Source organism: Alexandromys fortis, unplaced genomic scaffold (assembly GCF_014885135.2).
Source record: "Alexandromys fortis isolate MF-2015 unplaced genomic scaffold, M_Fortis_MF-2015_v1.1 scaffold_218, whole genome shotgun sequence".
NCBI classification, from domain to species: domain Eukaryota; kingdom Metazoa; phylum Chordata; class Mammalia; order Rodentia; family Cricetidae; genus Alexandromys; species Alexandromys fortis.
This window is the reverse complement of record NW_026068112.1, coordinates 590,082-603,812: the sequence shown is the minus strand read 5'-3', so window position 1 is coordinate 603,812 and position 13,731 is coordinate 590,082. Positions and strand designations below refer to the sequence as shown.

The following is a 13,731-nucleotide window of genomic DNA, read 5'->3' as shown; positions in this document are numbered from 1 at the left end:
AGACCAGCCTGGTCTACAAGAGCTAGTTCCAGGACAGGCTCCGAAACCATAGAGAAACCCTGTCTCGAAAAAACAAACAAACAAACAAACAAGCAAATATATATATATGTTCATAAATATGTACAATCTTATGTCAATTTAAAAACATAAACAAAAAAAAATTAGGTTTTCAGGGCATGGTGCTGCAGGTGCATATCTTTAATACCAACACTCAGGATGCTGAGGCAGGAGGATCTCTAAGTTTAGTCTCCTGGTCTTCATAATAAGTTCCAGGACAGCCAACAACACACAGTTCATCCCTGGGTTATGTCATACTTTTAAAGGCTAGGCATAGTATATAATCAATCCCACCACTGGAAACAGGAGGATAAGGAGTGTAAGGTCAGCCGAACTACAGGAAACCCTAGCTCAAAAACAAAACAAACCTCTACCAACCTAAAAGATTAAAATAAGAGACACAATACCTCAATATTCTAGCTAATCTACATGGGCTAGGCTTGAATAAGAAGCAAATTATCTAGAGTTTTCTGCACTATAGAAATACTTTTTCCTTTCCTCTTTTTTTCCCTTTCTCTCTTCTGTAGACAGGTCCTCCATTAGCCTTAATCCTCCTAGCTCTGCTTCTTAAATACTGTGATTAAAGCAAGTCCCACTATACCTAGTTGCCTTTCTATTTTTTGTAATTTTAACTAAAGATGGCTGAAGGGTCAGTGTGACTGCTCAAGTGGGAAAGGAGTCGATCATCAAGCCTGATGAGCTGAGTTCCATCCCTGGAACCCACAGGATGAAGGAAGAGAACTCACTCCTACAAGTTGTCCTCTGACTGATCATACATGCACTGTGGCATGGATATACCCCTGGGCCTCAAAACAGATAAATGCAAAAAAATATATTCTTTAATAGCTGAATGAAGTCTTATGCAGTGTTTTTGTTTACAATTGATTGCTAATTAAGACTTCTACTTTTCCTGCAGAACTCATTTAAATTTTCATTTTTGTTTCCTAAAACATATCAAAGCACTCAATGATTAAAAATAAGGGATGGAGCTGGGCAGTCCCAGCACTCGGGAGGCAGAGGCAGGCGGATCTCTGTGAGCTCGAGGCCAGCCTGGTCTACAAGAGCGAGTTCCAGGACAGGCTCAAAAGCTACAGAGAAAATCTGTCTAGAAAAACCAAAAAATAAAATAATAATAATATTATTATTAATAAGAGATGGGCAGTGGTGGTACATGCCTTTAATCCCAGCACTAGGGAGGGAGATGCAGGCAGATCTCTGTGAGTGAGGCCAGCGTGGTCTACAAGAGTTAGTTCCGGGACAGCAAAGCTATCAGAGAAACCCTGTCTCAAAAAAAAAAAAAAAAAAAAAGACTGAGTCTGAGTGGCTAAGAGTGCATACTGCTCTTATACAGGACCTGAGTTCAGTTCCCAGCATGCACATCGACATTCACAACTCCAGGTCCAGGGAATCCAACTCATATACCCCCCAAGGCAGGCACATATGTAGAATAAAAATAAAAAATTATCTCGGCCAGCGGGATACGAATAGGGGTCCCTGATAAACCTAGAAGAGAAAAAGGAATAGAGGGGACAAGAGACTCAAGAAATGACAGCAAAACAGGCTTTCTGATCCAGGTGCCACTTTATTATTGGGGAGGGTGTCAGGTCTGCTGGAATTCAGGTCTGGAGACGTCCCTAGTTGATAAGGAAATACTGAGGGTCTGTGATTGTTCACTAATAAAGGAAATGTTCAAGGCTTCTAAAGCCTGGGGCCTGCAGGTCTCACTAGGCTAATTTCCTAGGTGCAGAACTTGCCCTGCAAAGGTGAATATTTTACTTGTGAACTTAAGATTGCATAAATAAAATCAGGTCCTTGCTTCCAGCAATAAATCATTTTTTTAAAAGATAAAACAGAGGTCTCAGGAAACAGGGTTTTACTTTTGTCCCTTTTGTTCAGACCACCTTCTAATTCACTAAGAGGTTGATCCAAGTCTCTTCCAGAGGGGTAACCCCACCTCAGTACTCCAAGCAAAGCTAAGGATCTCAGCAGAAAATAATTCATGTTTCTGTAGGTTAATTCTATACTAAGATAGATGCATTATCTCCTTAAACTTAGCCCATAAATTCTGTGAGTACAATACTCCCTGTATCTCTTTATCTCTTAAAATAAAGGCCATGAGCCAGGCGGTGGTGGCGCACGCCTTTAATCCCAGCACTCGGGAGGCAGACGGATCTCTGGGAGTTCGAGACCAGCCTGGTCTACAAGAGCTAGTTCCAGGACAGGCTCCGAAACCATAGAGAAACCCTGTCTCGAAAAACCAAAAAAAAAAAAAAAAAAGATAAAGGCCATGGTTTAAGTACTTTGCACGGTACACCCCCAGGATGAATCAATGGAGCTAAGATCTGAACACAGCTCTAATTCTAAAGTTTTTCTATCTTTCTATACTGACTCTTGTTTTATACTTAAAATGGGAGAAAAAAAAATATAATACATCCTGACCTAGCAAGTAAGCCATCCCTAATGTTTCACTAAATTATAAACACTTTCATAATCAGGAATTTTAAAAAATTGTTCAAGTTTTTTGGGGGTGGGGTTTTAAGACTGTATAGCTCAGGTTGGCCTCAAACTTGTAATTCTCCTGTTTCAGAATTCCAAGTGACTGGACTGCAGGCATGTGCAACCAGGCTAGGAGTAAGTATTTTTTTTACTCATTTTGCAATACTATTTTGGCAAATATTTACTGATCTATATCAAGTGCTTGGGGATATAGGGACAAACAAGACATAACCCTGACAAATGAGAAAAATAGGTAATAAAGATATAACAAGTAAATACAGTAATTTAGCATGCTGAAAATAAGATGATAAGCCTGCCAGGTGTGGTGCTGAATGCCTTAAATACTAGCACTCAGGAAACAGAGGCAGGCAGATCACAATGAATTGGAAATCAGCCTGGTAGACATGGCAAGCAAGCCCAGGCTTCTCTGTGAGTTTGAGGCCTACCCTGGTCTACATAGTGAGTTCCAGGCCAGCCAGAGATAGATAATGAGTTCCCACCTTGAAAAAACTGAACGAAAAAAGAAAGGGGGAAAAAAGGAAAGGAAAGGAAAGATACAATAGGAATTGAAGGTAATGAGAAAAGGCTTTCCTGAGGAGGGTAATACTTGAAGTGAGATCCACAAGAGAAGGTGGCAGGAGCTGAAGAAGGCTCGACAGGTGACACAGGCTCTTGGAGGGGCCACAGTACAAAAAACTTAACTCTACTGCAACAATATCACTGGAAGGTTAAAAAGAAAAGGCATGAGCTGGGCGTGGTAGCCCACTCCTTTAATTCAACACTCCAGAGGCAGAAACAGGCTGATCTTGTTTAGATTGAGGCTAGCCTGGTCTACATAGCAAGTTCAAGCACAGTCAGGACTACACAGAGAGAGACCGTGTCATTAAAAAAGAAAAAAAAAAAGTAGAGGCCTACTATCTGTTCATAACGTAGAAAGATCACGTCAGAAAACAAGCACGGTGGTGAACTATAAACCAGCAACAGGGAGGCTGAGACCAATGTGGGCAACACACTCAGTATCAAACCAGCCAGCGTAACTCAGACAGAAGATAACAAATGTTACAGACATACCTAGATGAAATCAATGAAACCTGCCTATCGAATCCATCTCCAGAAAGCATGCTTGCTCATTAATTGTTTTCATTACAATGCATAAAAAAGCCTGTTATTACTACACATCTTAAGATTGAGGAAACAGTGAAAACATCTCTGAGGACTTGAGGTGTGTGTAGTCTAGTGGTAGCGACTGTTTGCACAGAATTCAGGAGGCCCTGGGTTAGATGCCTCATAAAATGAAAGAAAGAAGACATCTCCTGAACGTCTATAGCACAGTCACTTAAAGTTAACTGAGGTCTAAATGACTAAGAACTGATGTCAAAAGAAAAGGGTGAAGCAAAAGTGACATCAGGAAAATGGACAGGGAGGGATTGGGAATGCCCAGATACCTACCTCACAATTTTGTCTAAGCAAACTTAGCAACCAAACTCTGTCAAGATCTACACAAAAATAAGTGATAATGCAGGCCTAAAACTATTTGTGTCTTACTTTTCAGCACCCAGATTCCGTAAGCCAGAAATCCATCAGGTGTAAATGCGAATGTCCACAAATTATTCTCAGCTATGTTAGAAAGTTAAATTCCACTCCAGCAGGTTTTTAAAAAAAAAAAAAAAAAAGAATGCATTTAACTTTATTTACATTGTGTAGAATGTACTTTTGAAATGAAATATTGCTCTCCTACTCTTAGTACCAACATACCAACAAAGGAAATAAGCTCAGACACAAAACAGCAGCAGGAGCAGGAAAAATTCTGGTCTCATTGCTGACTAAGAAAAAAACAGCATTGTCACTTGTGATCCCACAAAGCAGAGATAGGAACCAACTTATTCTTGAAAATGACATAAGCATAGAGTGTAAGGACCAGGGAGCAACAGTAGGAAATGAAGGCTGTTCCTAACTGAAGACAGGGTGGAAGATGATCTCGTCACATCAGCACTGTCTACTACACTGATGGACCCAAAACATCCAACACTGCTCCAGAGTTAATGACAGACTCGAATCCTAAATACATTCTACTGAGTAACCTTCAGCAAAATCACATTTCTGAGCCCTAATTTCCTTAGTTATAATTTAGATTATAAAGTACATTAAAAGGTTTAAGGATATGGCTGGCATGCAGCAGATACTTAACATGTGAATCTTTGAAGGTAATAGCATTATTTAATATTGCAGATTCTAGTTTGGCAAGAAATAAATGAAGAGATCTGATAATAGTCAAAGAGATTACCTAATCTGTCTTTTTCTTGAGTATCCTTCTCAGCACTGTATTTCAAAGAACTGTCCCATCAATAACTTTAAATACAAAAGCTTTCAAGTTTGGGGCCTTCAATTTTGTTCACAGACAAGTAAACTCAAAACTATTCCAGAAGCAAAGACAGCGGTGCAATAAGCAAACTGTTAAATGGGTGGCACGGGCAAGAGGCTAGAAGGGGGAGAGCAAACTAAAACTCTAATTAATATGTATGGAACTGGGATTAGGGTTGCTTGGAATCTACTATATAGCCCAAACTTCAAACTTGTGGCAATCCTCCTGCCTCAGCCTCCAGATGGCGTGAGCCACCACGCCCAGTTTAACAATCTATAGTTTTAGAAGACCGCTTTTCTACACTAAAGCGGCGATGCGGGGAGAGCCCCACAGGTTGAAGGGGAGAAGAAACTATAACTGGGGGGAACGTATATGCTAAAATAAAAAAATACTGAGAAGCCTACACGCCCCATTTTGATTGCCTATGCAAACCAACTCGGTTCTCTAAAATGTACTTCAGGTGGCTGGAAGTGGCCGGAGACAGTGTCTGTTTCGGTAGCAACGGTGATGCCAACTACAGCTTCCCAGCGAGCCTGACTTTTCTGCAGCACACACACAGGTGAAGGGAAAACAGGTGGCCGCCTCCCAGCCCCGTCGGCGCTCAGCCCGCTTCACAAGGCCACCTCCTCCCAGCACCGCCGGCCAGAAGACCCCTTCCCCGATCGGCACAGCCCCAGGGTCGCGGCGACAGCAAACCCTGAACGGCCCCGCAGGTCCCGGGGAAGGGGACAGCTCAGAGCTCCACGACCAGGAAACCCAGAAATCGCCAACTCGCCAAGGCCTTGAAGGAACGAACGGACGCTACGATTTCCGTGAAGGCTCAGAAAAATCAACAGGACACCTTCCGAGGCTCGGGAGGGAAACCCGCGGACGCCCGTGGGTCTAGGCCCAACGGCCCAAGGTCACGCCAAAGGAGCCGCGGAAAAATTCCAAGCAATGAGCCCCCTGCAGACCAGGGCAACCCTGCCTAGGAATGGAGTCTGGGCTCGGGGGCACCCGCGCCCGAGCTGTAATGGGAACCCCAACTGAATGCAGCGGCTCCGCGGGCAAAACCCCGAGGATCGGGGGCCGCACAGCCTCCATTTCGCCAGCATCCCCCTTCCCGGTGCCCCCACACTCACATCTCCGCAGCCACTTCATCCAATGGTAGACGATCGTGCTGTGGTGCTTCTTGTTCTCTATACACCAGGACGACAGGCCCTGAATGGATTCCATGGTGTTGGTCACCGACTGGAATTTTCGATCCAACGAGGACTCCAGGGCCCCGGCGGACGAGGCCGACGAGGAGGAGGCCTTACTGCTGCCTCCGCCGCCGCCGGCCGCCATCTTCCCGGTTTGCACAAGCGCCGCTGGTCCTGTGGCGGCGGCGACGGCGGCGGGAGCGGGCAAAACAATCAGTGCGAGTGCGTGAGAGCCGTGGGAGGGAGGGAGGCCAGGGGGTGGGGATGCTGCACGCGCCGGGCTCTCCGGGAGGCAGGACTAGCGGGGCACGCGGGCGGCCCCCACGCGCGCCGAGGCGGGGCTGCGGCGGCCCAGGGTTGTCACTAGGGTTCGGGGGTCGTGCTTGAACCGGCGGCCGGGACCATGCGACGCCCTGCCAAACGCCCGGCGGCCGAAGCCAACACGTTTAGCCGCACGGCCCTCAACTCTCAAGGCCCTTCCCTCATCCCGTCGGCCGGACTCCGGCGAGCCCGGGCGGCCTCGGCATCGGGAGCGCGACGCCGCCCGACCGTCTCTCGGGTGGCGGGACGCTGTCCTCTAGGCTCGCTGCCCCAGAGAAGGCCCACGGCGCCCGAGTCACAAATTTTTTTTTTTTTTTGCAACGCAATAGCAGCAGAGGACCAGCAAAAGCAACGCGCACGCGCACGCGCGCGCTAACCCCGCCTCTCCGCTTCCTCCTCGCCCTTGAGGCCCTGATGGCCCTGCGATCTGGCCAATCACGGGAGGCGTCGGGGAAGCGCGCGCAAGAGTCGCCCAGCCCTGAGCGCTGAAGAGGTGCGGCGTTCCCTCGTGCGCCTGCGCGTTAGGTCTGCGCCGAGCGGGTTGGGAGGAAAACCTGGGGAAAGGGGATGCGGGACTGGGGAAGCTGGAGATGCGTAGCGCTCCCGCACTGCCTTCCGCTTCCTAGCGGGGTGGCTCCCTTGGAGCCTTTAGCTCGCAGAAGACTGGGAAATTTACACCGTTTTGTGGCCACTGTTTTCCGGAAGCCGCGGCTGCGTCCGCTAGCACCCCTAAATCGGGGGTGTACGGGTGACAAAATGGCTGGCGTCCATCGTGCGGCGCGGTAGGCGGTGCGCATGCGCCTGTCCCGCTAGCCGTTCTCTACGCAGACTCCGGGACTAAACGGAGTTACACACCCGACTTGGGTGATATCATTCACAGCCAGTCGACCGTCAGCACTCTAGAAAGAGGGAATAAGGAAATGAAACAAAAATTTCTCTGTAAAGTTCTCTAGGCGAGGAAGGAGTAATTGACAAGATGTGGCTTCTTTGGTCGATTATAATAATCTCACAATTCTGTAAAACACTATAGTTTACAAGTCTTAAATATTGCGTTTATTAGCCTAGTCTCATTAGCCATTACATCTCATCTGCCTATGTTAATCTTTTGGGAAGATTTAGGGGTTCGTGTATTCCTACTAAATAGACCAATTTCATTTTAATTATGTCTCAATAGAAGAGAGGGTTTTTTTGTTTATTGTTTATTATTTTAATATTTATTATGTATATAATATTCTGTCTGTATGCCTGCAGGCCAGAAGAGGGCACCAGACCCTATTACAGATGGCTGTGAGCCACCAGGTAGTTGCTGGGAATTGAACTCAGGACCTTTGGAAAAGCAGGCAGTGCTCTTAAACTCTGAGCCATCTCTTCAGCCCTAGAAGAGAGGTTTTTTTGCGGCAAGGAACTGTTTCATCAAGTTCATATTTAGTATTCATTAATGTCGTTGTGCAAAGAACTGTTTTAGGATTGGGGAAATGATGGCAAAAACAAAATTCCTCCGACTTGATTTGATATTGTGAGGACCAGCCATGATAATCTAAGTCTGGGCAAGTCACCCAAAGGAAGTTCTTCCTCCAACCCTTATCACATGGGACTCTGGCCATCGATGAAATTCAGTGGAGGCTGGAGTCTCAACTGTTTACCCTGAGACGATGCCTAGATGAAATCACGGGACCCCCACCCAAGAACAGACGATTCACAGGAAATTCCTGGCGTTCCAGCCACTGCAGATAGAAACATCTACCAGCCCACAGTCACTAGGAAACCCTATACAAATGTCAGCCAATCAGGGGTCTTAAAACCTCAAAAAACCCTCAGACCCACCTTTACTACTATAAAACCCTATTCTAATTGAGCTCAGGGCTCTCAGGTAGGTTATTCCAATATGTTGGACATGCAGAGAGACCGAGTTTGCAGACTTGATTAAAATAAAGGCTCTTACATACGGGACTCTTGGTTTCCTTGTGGGCTCGCGGGGATTGTGGATTTGGGCATACCACTATCAGCATCAAATCACGAGTAGATTAGGGAGTAAGGAGTCATAAAGAGGCATGGAATAGGACTAAGGGAGAAAGACTGAGTATATGAATAAAAATGGTGTGAGCCAGTTTTTAAAAAGAAATACTTGAAGCCAAGAGGTGGTGGCCCGCACCTGTAATCCCACCAGAGGCAGAGGCAGGTGGATTTCTGTGAGATCGAGGCCAGCCTGGTCTACAGAGTGAGTTCCAGGACAGCCAAGGCTACATAGACAAACCTTGTCTAGAGAAACCAAAAATAACTGAATAAATAAAATATCTTTAAATAGCAAATGTCTACTAGATATAACTTACCTCTCTGTCCATCTTGCATAGTTACAATAAAGGGCTGGCCAATGCCTCCAGTACGGAGTGAGGTTTGGATATTACCCAGAGGGCCTCCATCAGTCACTATGGTGATGACCCTCTGGCCGCCACTCCCCACCACTTGCTGGATTGATGAGTCAAGTGAATTTCCTTCTTCGATTTCCTCTAAATTAGCTAGGGATAACAAAAGTGAATTTAAAATGTCATATATGTGTGTGTGTGTGTGTGTGTGCATGTGTGTATAAAATAAGAACAAGTTTCATCATCCTCTTTTTGGAAAATAAATTTTTTGGTTGACTTTTTTTTTTTTTTGAGGTAAGGTCTTCTATACCCAGACAACTCAGCCAGTCTCAGCCTTCTAAGTCCAGGACGACAGGACTGAGCACCAATAATCTTCAAGAAAAGCTTTAATGAGTAACAAGTCAGGAGAGAAGAACACAGGGACGCTGCTAGAACAGTATTTTCTAAAAACGTCCTCATTGAGATGTTAGCAGTGTTCAATAAAGAGGTCCTCGGTGCAGTTGGCAGCGTACACTGCAATCACAGCACTGAGGATCCTGAGGCAGGAGAACTGCCTTGACTTCCAGGCCAGCCTGGGCTATGTAGTGAGATTCCTTCTCAAGAAACAGAAAAACAAAAACAAAGATCCAACTCCCAAATAAAAAGATATCAGTGCTATGAATAAATACATTTTGAAGTAAGGCTAGTTCGAATGCACTTAAACTTTCCAGGTGTGACAGGGCATGATAAATCCTATTTGGGAGACAAAGGCGGGAGGATCTCAAATTCCAAGCTGCATATAGAACCTGAGGCCAGCCTGGGCTACATGAGACCCCTTGTCGAAGAAAACCAAGCTATATATTTAGTTTTTAGGGGTAGTGGGGTAGAGGACAGGGTCTCATTGTGTAGTCCTGCCTTACTTGGAACTGTAAACCTGGCTGGCTTCAAAGAGATACAACAGCCTCTGCCTCCTGAGTAATGGAATTTACCAAGAGCTTCACCGTGAATGGCTGTCTATGGTCTTACCTTTGCAGTTCTGTTAGATAATTTAACAGTTTCAGAGCAAGATTGTTGAATCCCACCAGCCATTGAGGCTAAATCTTCGGGATGGACATGGTGAAGGGCAGCCTTGGTGGTAAAATAGGGACTCAAGAGTAGTGTAAACAGAGGCCCGGGAGATGGCTCCGAGGTTAAGAACACTGGCTGCTCTTCCAGAGGTCCAGAGTTTAATTCTCAACTAGTATCATGGGGGCATATGATGCTCTTCTTTAGTAAGAGACATGTAAACGAGATTAGGAACTTTAGGATGAGCAAATACTTAGTATAAATATTGTGGGGCAGTGGTGGCGCATACCTTTAATCCCCTCACTTGGGAGGCAGAGATAGTCAAATCTCTGAGTTCAAGGTCTACAGAGTGAGCTCCAGGACAGGACAGGCTCCAAAACTACAGAGGAAACCCTATCTCAAAAAACCAAGATAAATAAATATGCCTTTGTATGGCTGTTAGGGGTTCAGTTCATCAGAGCCTGGACCTTCCCTCTGCCATATAGGCCTTAAAATTCCATCTTGGAGTGCTTTCGCACCCTAACACCTTGTTCTCCTCCCACTCTCCTGCCAACTCCACACATCCTCTTTCAGACCTGAACCCCTCCAGCCCCCGCCCCCCGCCGCCGCCAAGCAGGTCTTTGGCAGAAATCACTGGTGTGTGTGGATGAGGGGTTTATGTGTGTTCCAGCCCACCTATGGAAGTCAGAGGACAACTTGCAGTTTTTCTCTTTGTGGGGGTTAAACACATTAGTGATTAACTCCAAGATACCAATAATGTATTTGTTTTGCATTAAGAGATCAAAGCGCTTCCCGCTTGGGGTCATCTAACCAAGAGTAAGTCCAGATTTGAATTCTCTACTTCCATGTTTCCTGTGTCTTTCATCCTGTCTGCCTGTTGAGTGAGTCTGAATCTGTGCCTGCCTGAAGGCTGTTTTGTCACTCTGACTCTTGGCTTTGCTGTCTTTACTGGACAGCTTGAAAAGTGTCACATGGGGAAGGACTGTGGGGTACTTACCAGAAACCTTTAACAGAGTTTAACAAGATGTCATTGACTGCAAAGACCCCAGCCGACCCAGAAAACATTACGATAAACATCACAGTTTTACCATCCAATGTCCAAATGTGTTACATTTATGATGGACATTCATTTTAGAAGATTGCTTTCAGCCTCCATTTTTGCTGCTTTCAGCAACTGAAACACATGCACTATGGATGGTGACTGGGAAGAGCACCCAATTTGAGCTTCCAGCTGTATATTGGCTTAGGACGTAAAAGCCGATCATGGGAAAAACCTAAGACAAGTAAAGTTGGGTGTTACATTCTCATAAAGGCACGTTAAGGAATCTGAGTAGGGGCTGGAGAGATGGCTCAGTGGTTAAGAGCATTGCCTGCTCTTCCAAAGGTCCTGAGTTCAATTCCCAGCAACCACATGGTGGCTCACAACCATCTGTAAAGAAGTCTGGCGCCCTCTTCTGGCCTTCAGGCATACACACAGACAGAATATTGTATACATAATAAATAAAAAAAAAAAGGAGTCTGAGTAGCTTATCAGTCTTAAGAGACCTCAAGGTGTATTATTAACTCTGGCTGTGAGGTCCAGCCATATTCCAGTCTCTTAGAATGTAAGAGATATTTTCTTTTAAAAAAAAATATTTATTTATTTATTTATTGTATGCAATATTCTGTCTGTATGTCTGCAGGCCAGAAGAGGGCACCAGATCTCATTACAGATGGTTGTGAGCCACCATGTGGTTGCTGGGAATTGAACTCAGGACCTTTGGAAGAGCAGGCAATGCTCTTAACCGCTGAGTCATCTCTCCAGCCCCTACTCAGATTCCTTAACGTGCCTTTATGAGAATGTAACACCCAACTTTACTTGTCTTAGGTTTTTCCCATGATCGGCTTTTACGTCCTAAGCCAATATACAGCTGGAAGCTCAAATTGGGTGCTCTTCCCAGTCACCATCCATAGTGCATGTGTTTCAGTTGCTGAAAGCAGCAAAAATGGAGGCTGAAAGCAATCTTCTAAAATGAATGTCCATCATAAATGTAACACATTTGGACATTGGATGGTAAAACTGTGATGTTTATCGTAATGTTTTCTGGGTCGGCTGGGGTCTTTGCAGTCAATGACATCTTGTTAAACTCTGTTAAAGGTTTCTGGTAAGTACCCCACAGTCCTTCCCCATGTGACACTTTTCAAGCTGTCCAGTAAAGACAGCAAAGCCAAGAGTCAGAGTGACAAAACAGCCTTCAGGCAGGCACAGATTCAGACTCACTCAACAGGCAGACAGGATGAAAGACACAGGAAACATGGAAGTAGAGAATTCAAATCTGGACTTACTCTTGGTTAGATGACCCCAAGCGGGAAGCGCTTTGATCTCTTAATGCAAAACAAATACATTATTGGTATCTTGGAGTTAATCACTAATGTGTTTAACCCCCACAAAGAGAAAAACTGCAAGTTGTCCTCTGACTTCCATAGGTGGGCTGGAACACACATAAACCCCTCATCCACACACACCAGTGATTTCTGCCAAAGACCTGCTTGGCGGCGGCGGGGGGCGGGGGCTGGAGGGGTTCAGGTCTGAAAGAGGATGTGTGGAGTTGGCAGGAGAGTGGGAGGAGAACAAGGTGTTAGGGTGCGAAAGCACTCCAAGATGGAATTTTAAGGCCTATATGGCAGAGGGAAGGTCCAGGCTCTGATGAACTGAACCCCTAACAGCCATACAAAGGCATATTTATTTATCTTGGTTTTTTGAGATAGGGTTTCCTCTGTAGTTTTGGAGCCTGTCCTGTCCTGGAGCTCACTCTGTAGACCTTGAACTCAGAGATTTGACTATCTCTGCCTCCCAAGTGAGGGGATTAAAGGTATGCGCCACCACTGCCCCACAATATTTATACTAAGTATTTGCTCATCCTAAAGTTCCTAATCTCGTTTACATGTCTCTTACTAAAGAAGAGCATCATATGCCCCCATGATACTAGTTGAGAATTAAACTCTGGACCTCTGGAAGAGCAGCCAGTGTTCTTAACCTCGGAGCCATCTCCCGGGCCTCTGTTTACACTACTCTTGAGTCCCTATTTTACCACCAAGGCTGCCCTTCACCATGTCCATCCCGAAGATTTAGCCTCAATGGCTGGTGGGATTCAACAATCTTGCTCTGAAACTGTTAAATTATCTAACAGAACTGCAAAGGTAAGACCATAGACAGCCATTCACGGTGAAGCTCTTGGTAAATTCCATTACTCAGGAGGCAGAGGCTGTTGTATCTCTTTGAAGCCAGCCAGGTTTACAGTTCCAAGTAAGGCAGGACTACACAATGAGACCCTGTCCTCTACCCCACTACCCCTAAAAACTAAATATATAGCTTGGTTTTCTTCGACAAGGGGTCTCATGTAGCCCAGGCTGGCCTCAGGTTCTATATGCAGCTTGGAATTTGAGATCCTCCCGCCTTTGTCTCCCAAATAGGATTTATCATGCCCTGTCACACCTGGAAAGTTTAAGTGCATTCGAACTAGCCTTACTTCAAAATGTATTTATTCATAGCACTGATATCTTTTTATTTGGGAGTTGGATCTTTGTTTTTGTTTTTCTGTTTCTTGAGAAGGAATCTCACTACATAGCCCAGGCTGGCCTGGAAGTCAAGGCAGTTCTCCTGCCTCAGGATCCTCAGTGCTGTGATTGCAGTGTACGCTGCCAACTGCACCGAGGACCTCTTTATTGAACACTGCTAACATCTCAATGAGGACGTTTTTAGAAAATACTGTTCTAGCAGCGTCCCTGTGTTCTTCTCTCCTGACTTGTTACTCATTAAAGCTTTTCTTGAAGATTATTGGTGCTCAGTCCTGTCGTCCTGGACTTAGAAGGCTGAGACTGGCTGAGTTGTCTGGGTATAGAAGACCTTACCTCAAAAAAAAAAAAA

General features: G+C 45.4%; 1 protein-coding gene across 8 annotated transcripts in view; it reads right to left on the bottom strand.

Annotated features, from left to right (window-relative positions):
- Rprd2 (regulation of nuclear pre-mRNA domain containing 2) overlaps positions 1 to 8,363 on the bottom strand; it is a 73,357-nt gene extending 64,994 nt beyond the window's left edge. For 2 of the 8 annotated variants that reach the window (XM_050124722.1, XM_050124723.1), the window contains exon 1: positions 6,037 to 8,358. In XM_050124722.1, coding sequence (XP_049980679.1) covers positions 6,037 to 6,241 — 205 coding nt within the window. In that variant the 5' untranslated portion in view covers positions 6,242 to 8,358. Of the gene's footprint in view, positions 1 to 6,036 lie in introns of all 8 variants that reach the window. The other 6 variants (XR_007589090.1, XR_007589089.1, XM_050124725.1 and 3 more) reach the window with 6 other exon arrangements.
- Between the last annotated feature and the right edge of the window lie 5,368 nt (positions 8,364 to 13,731).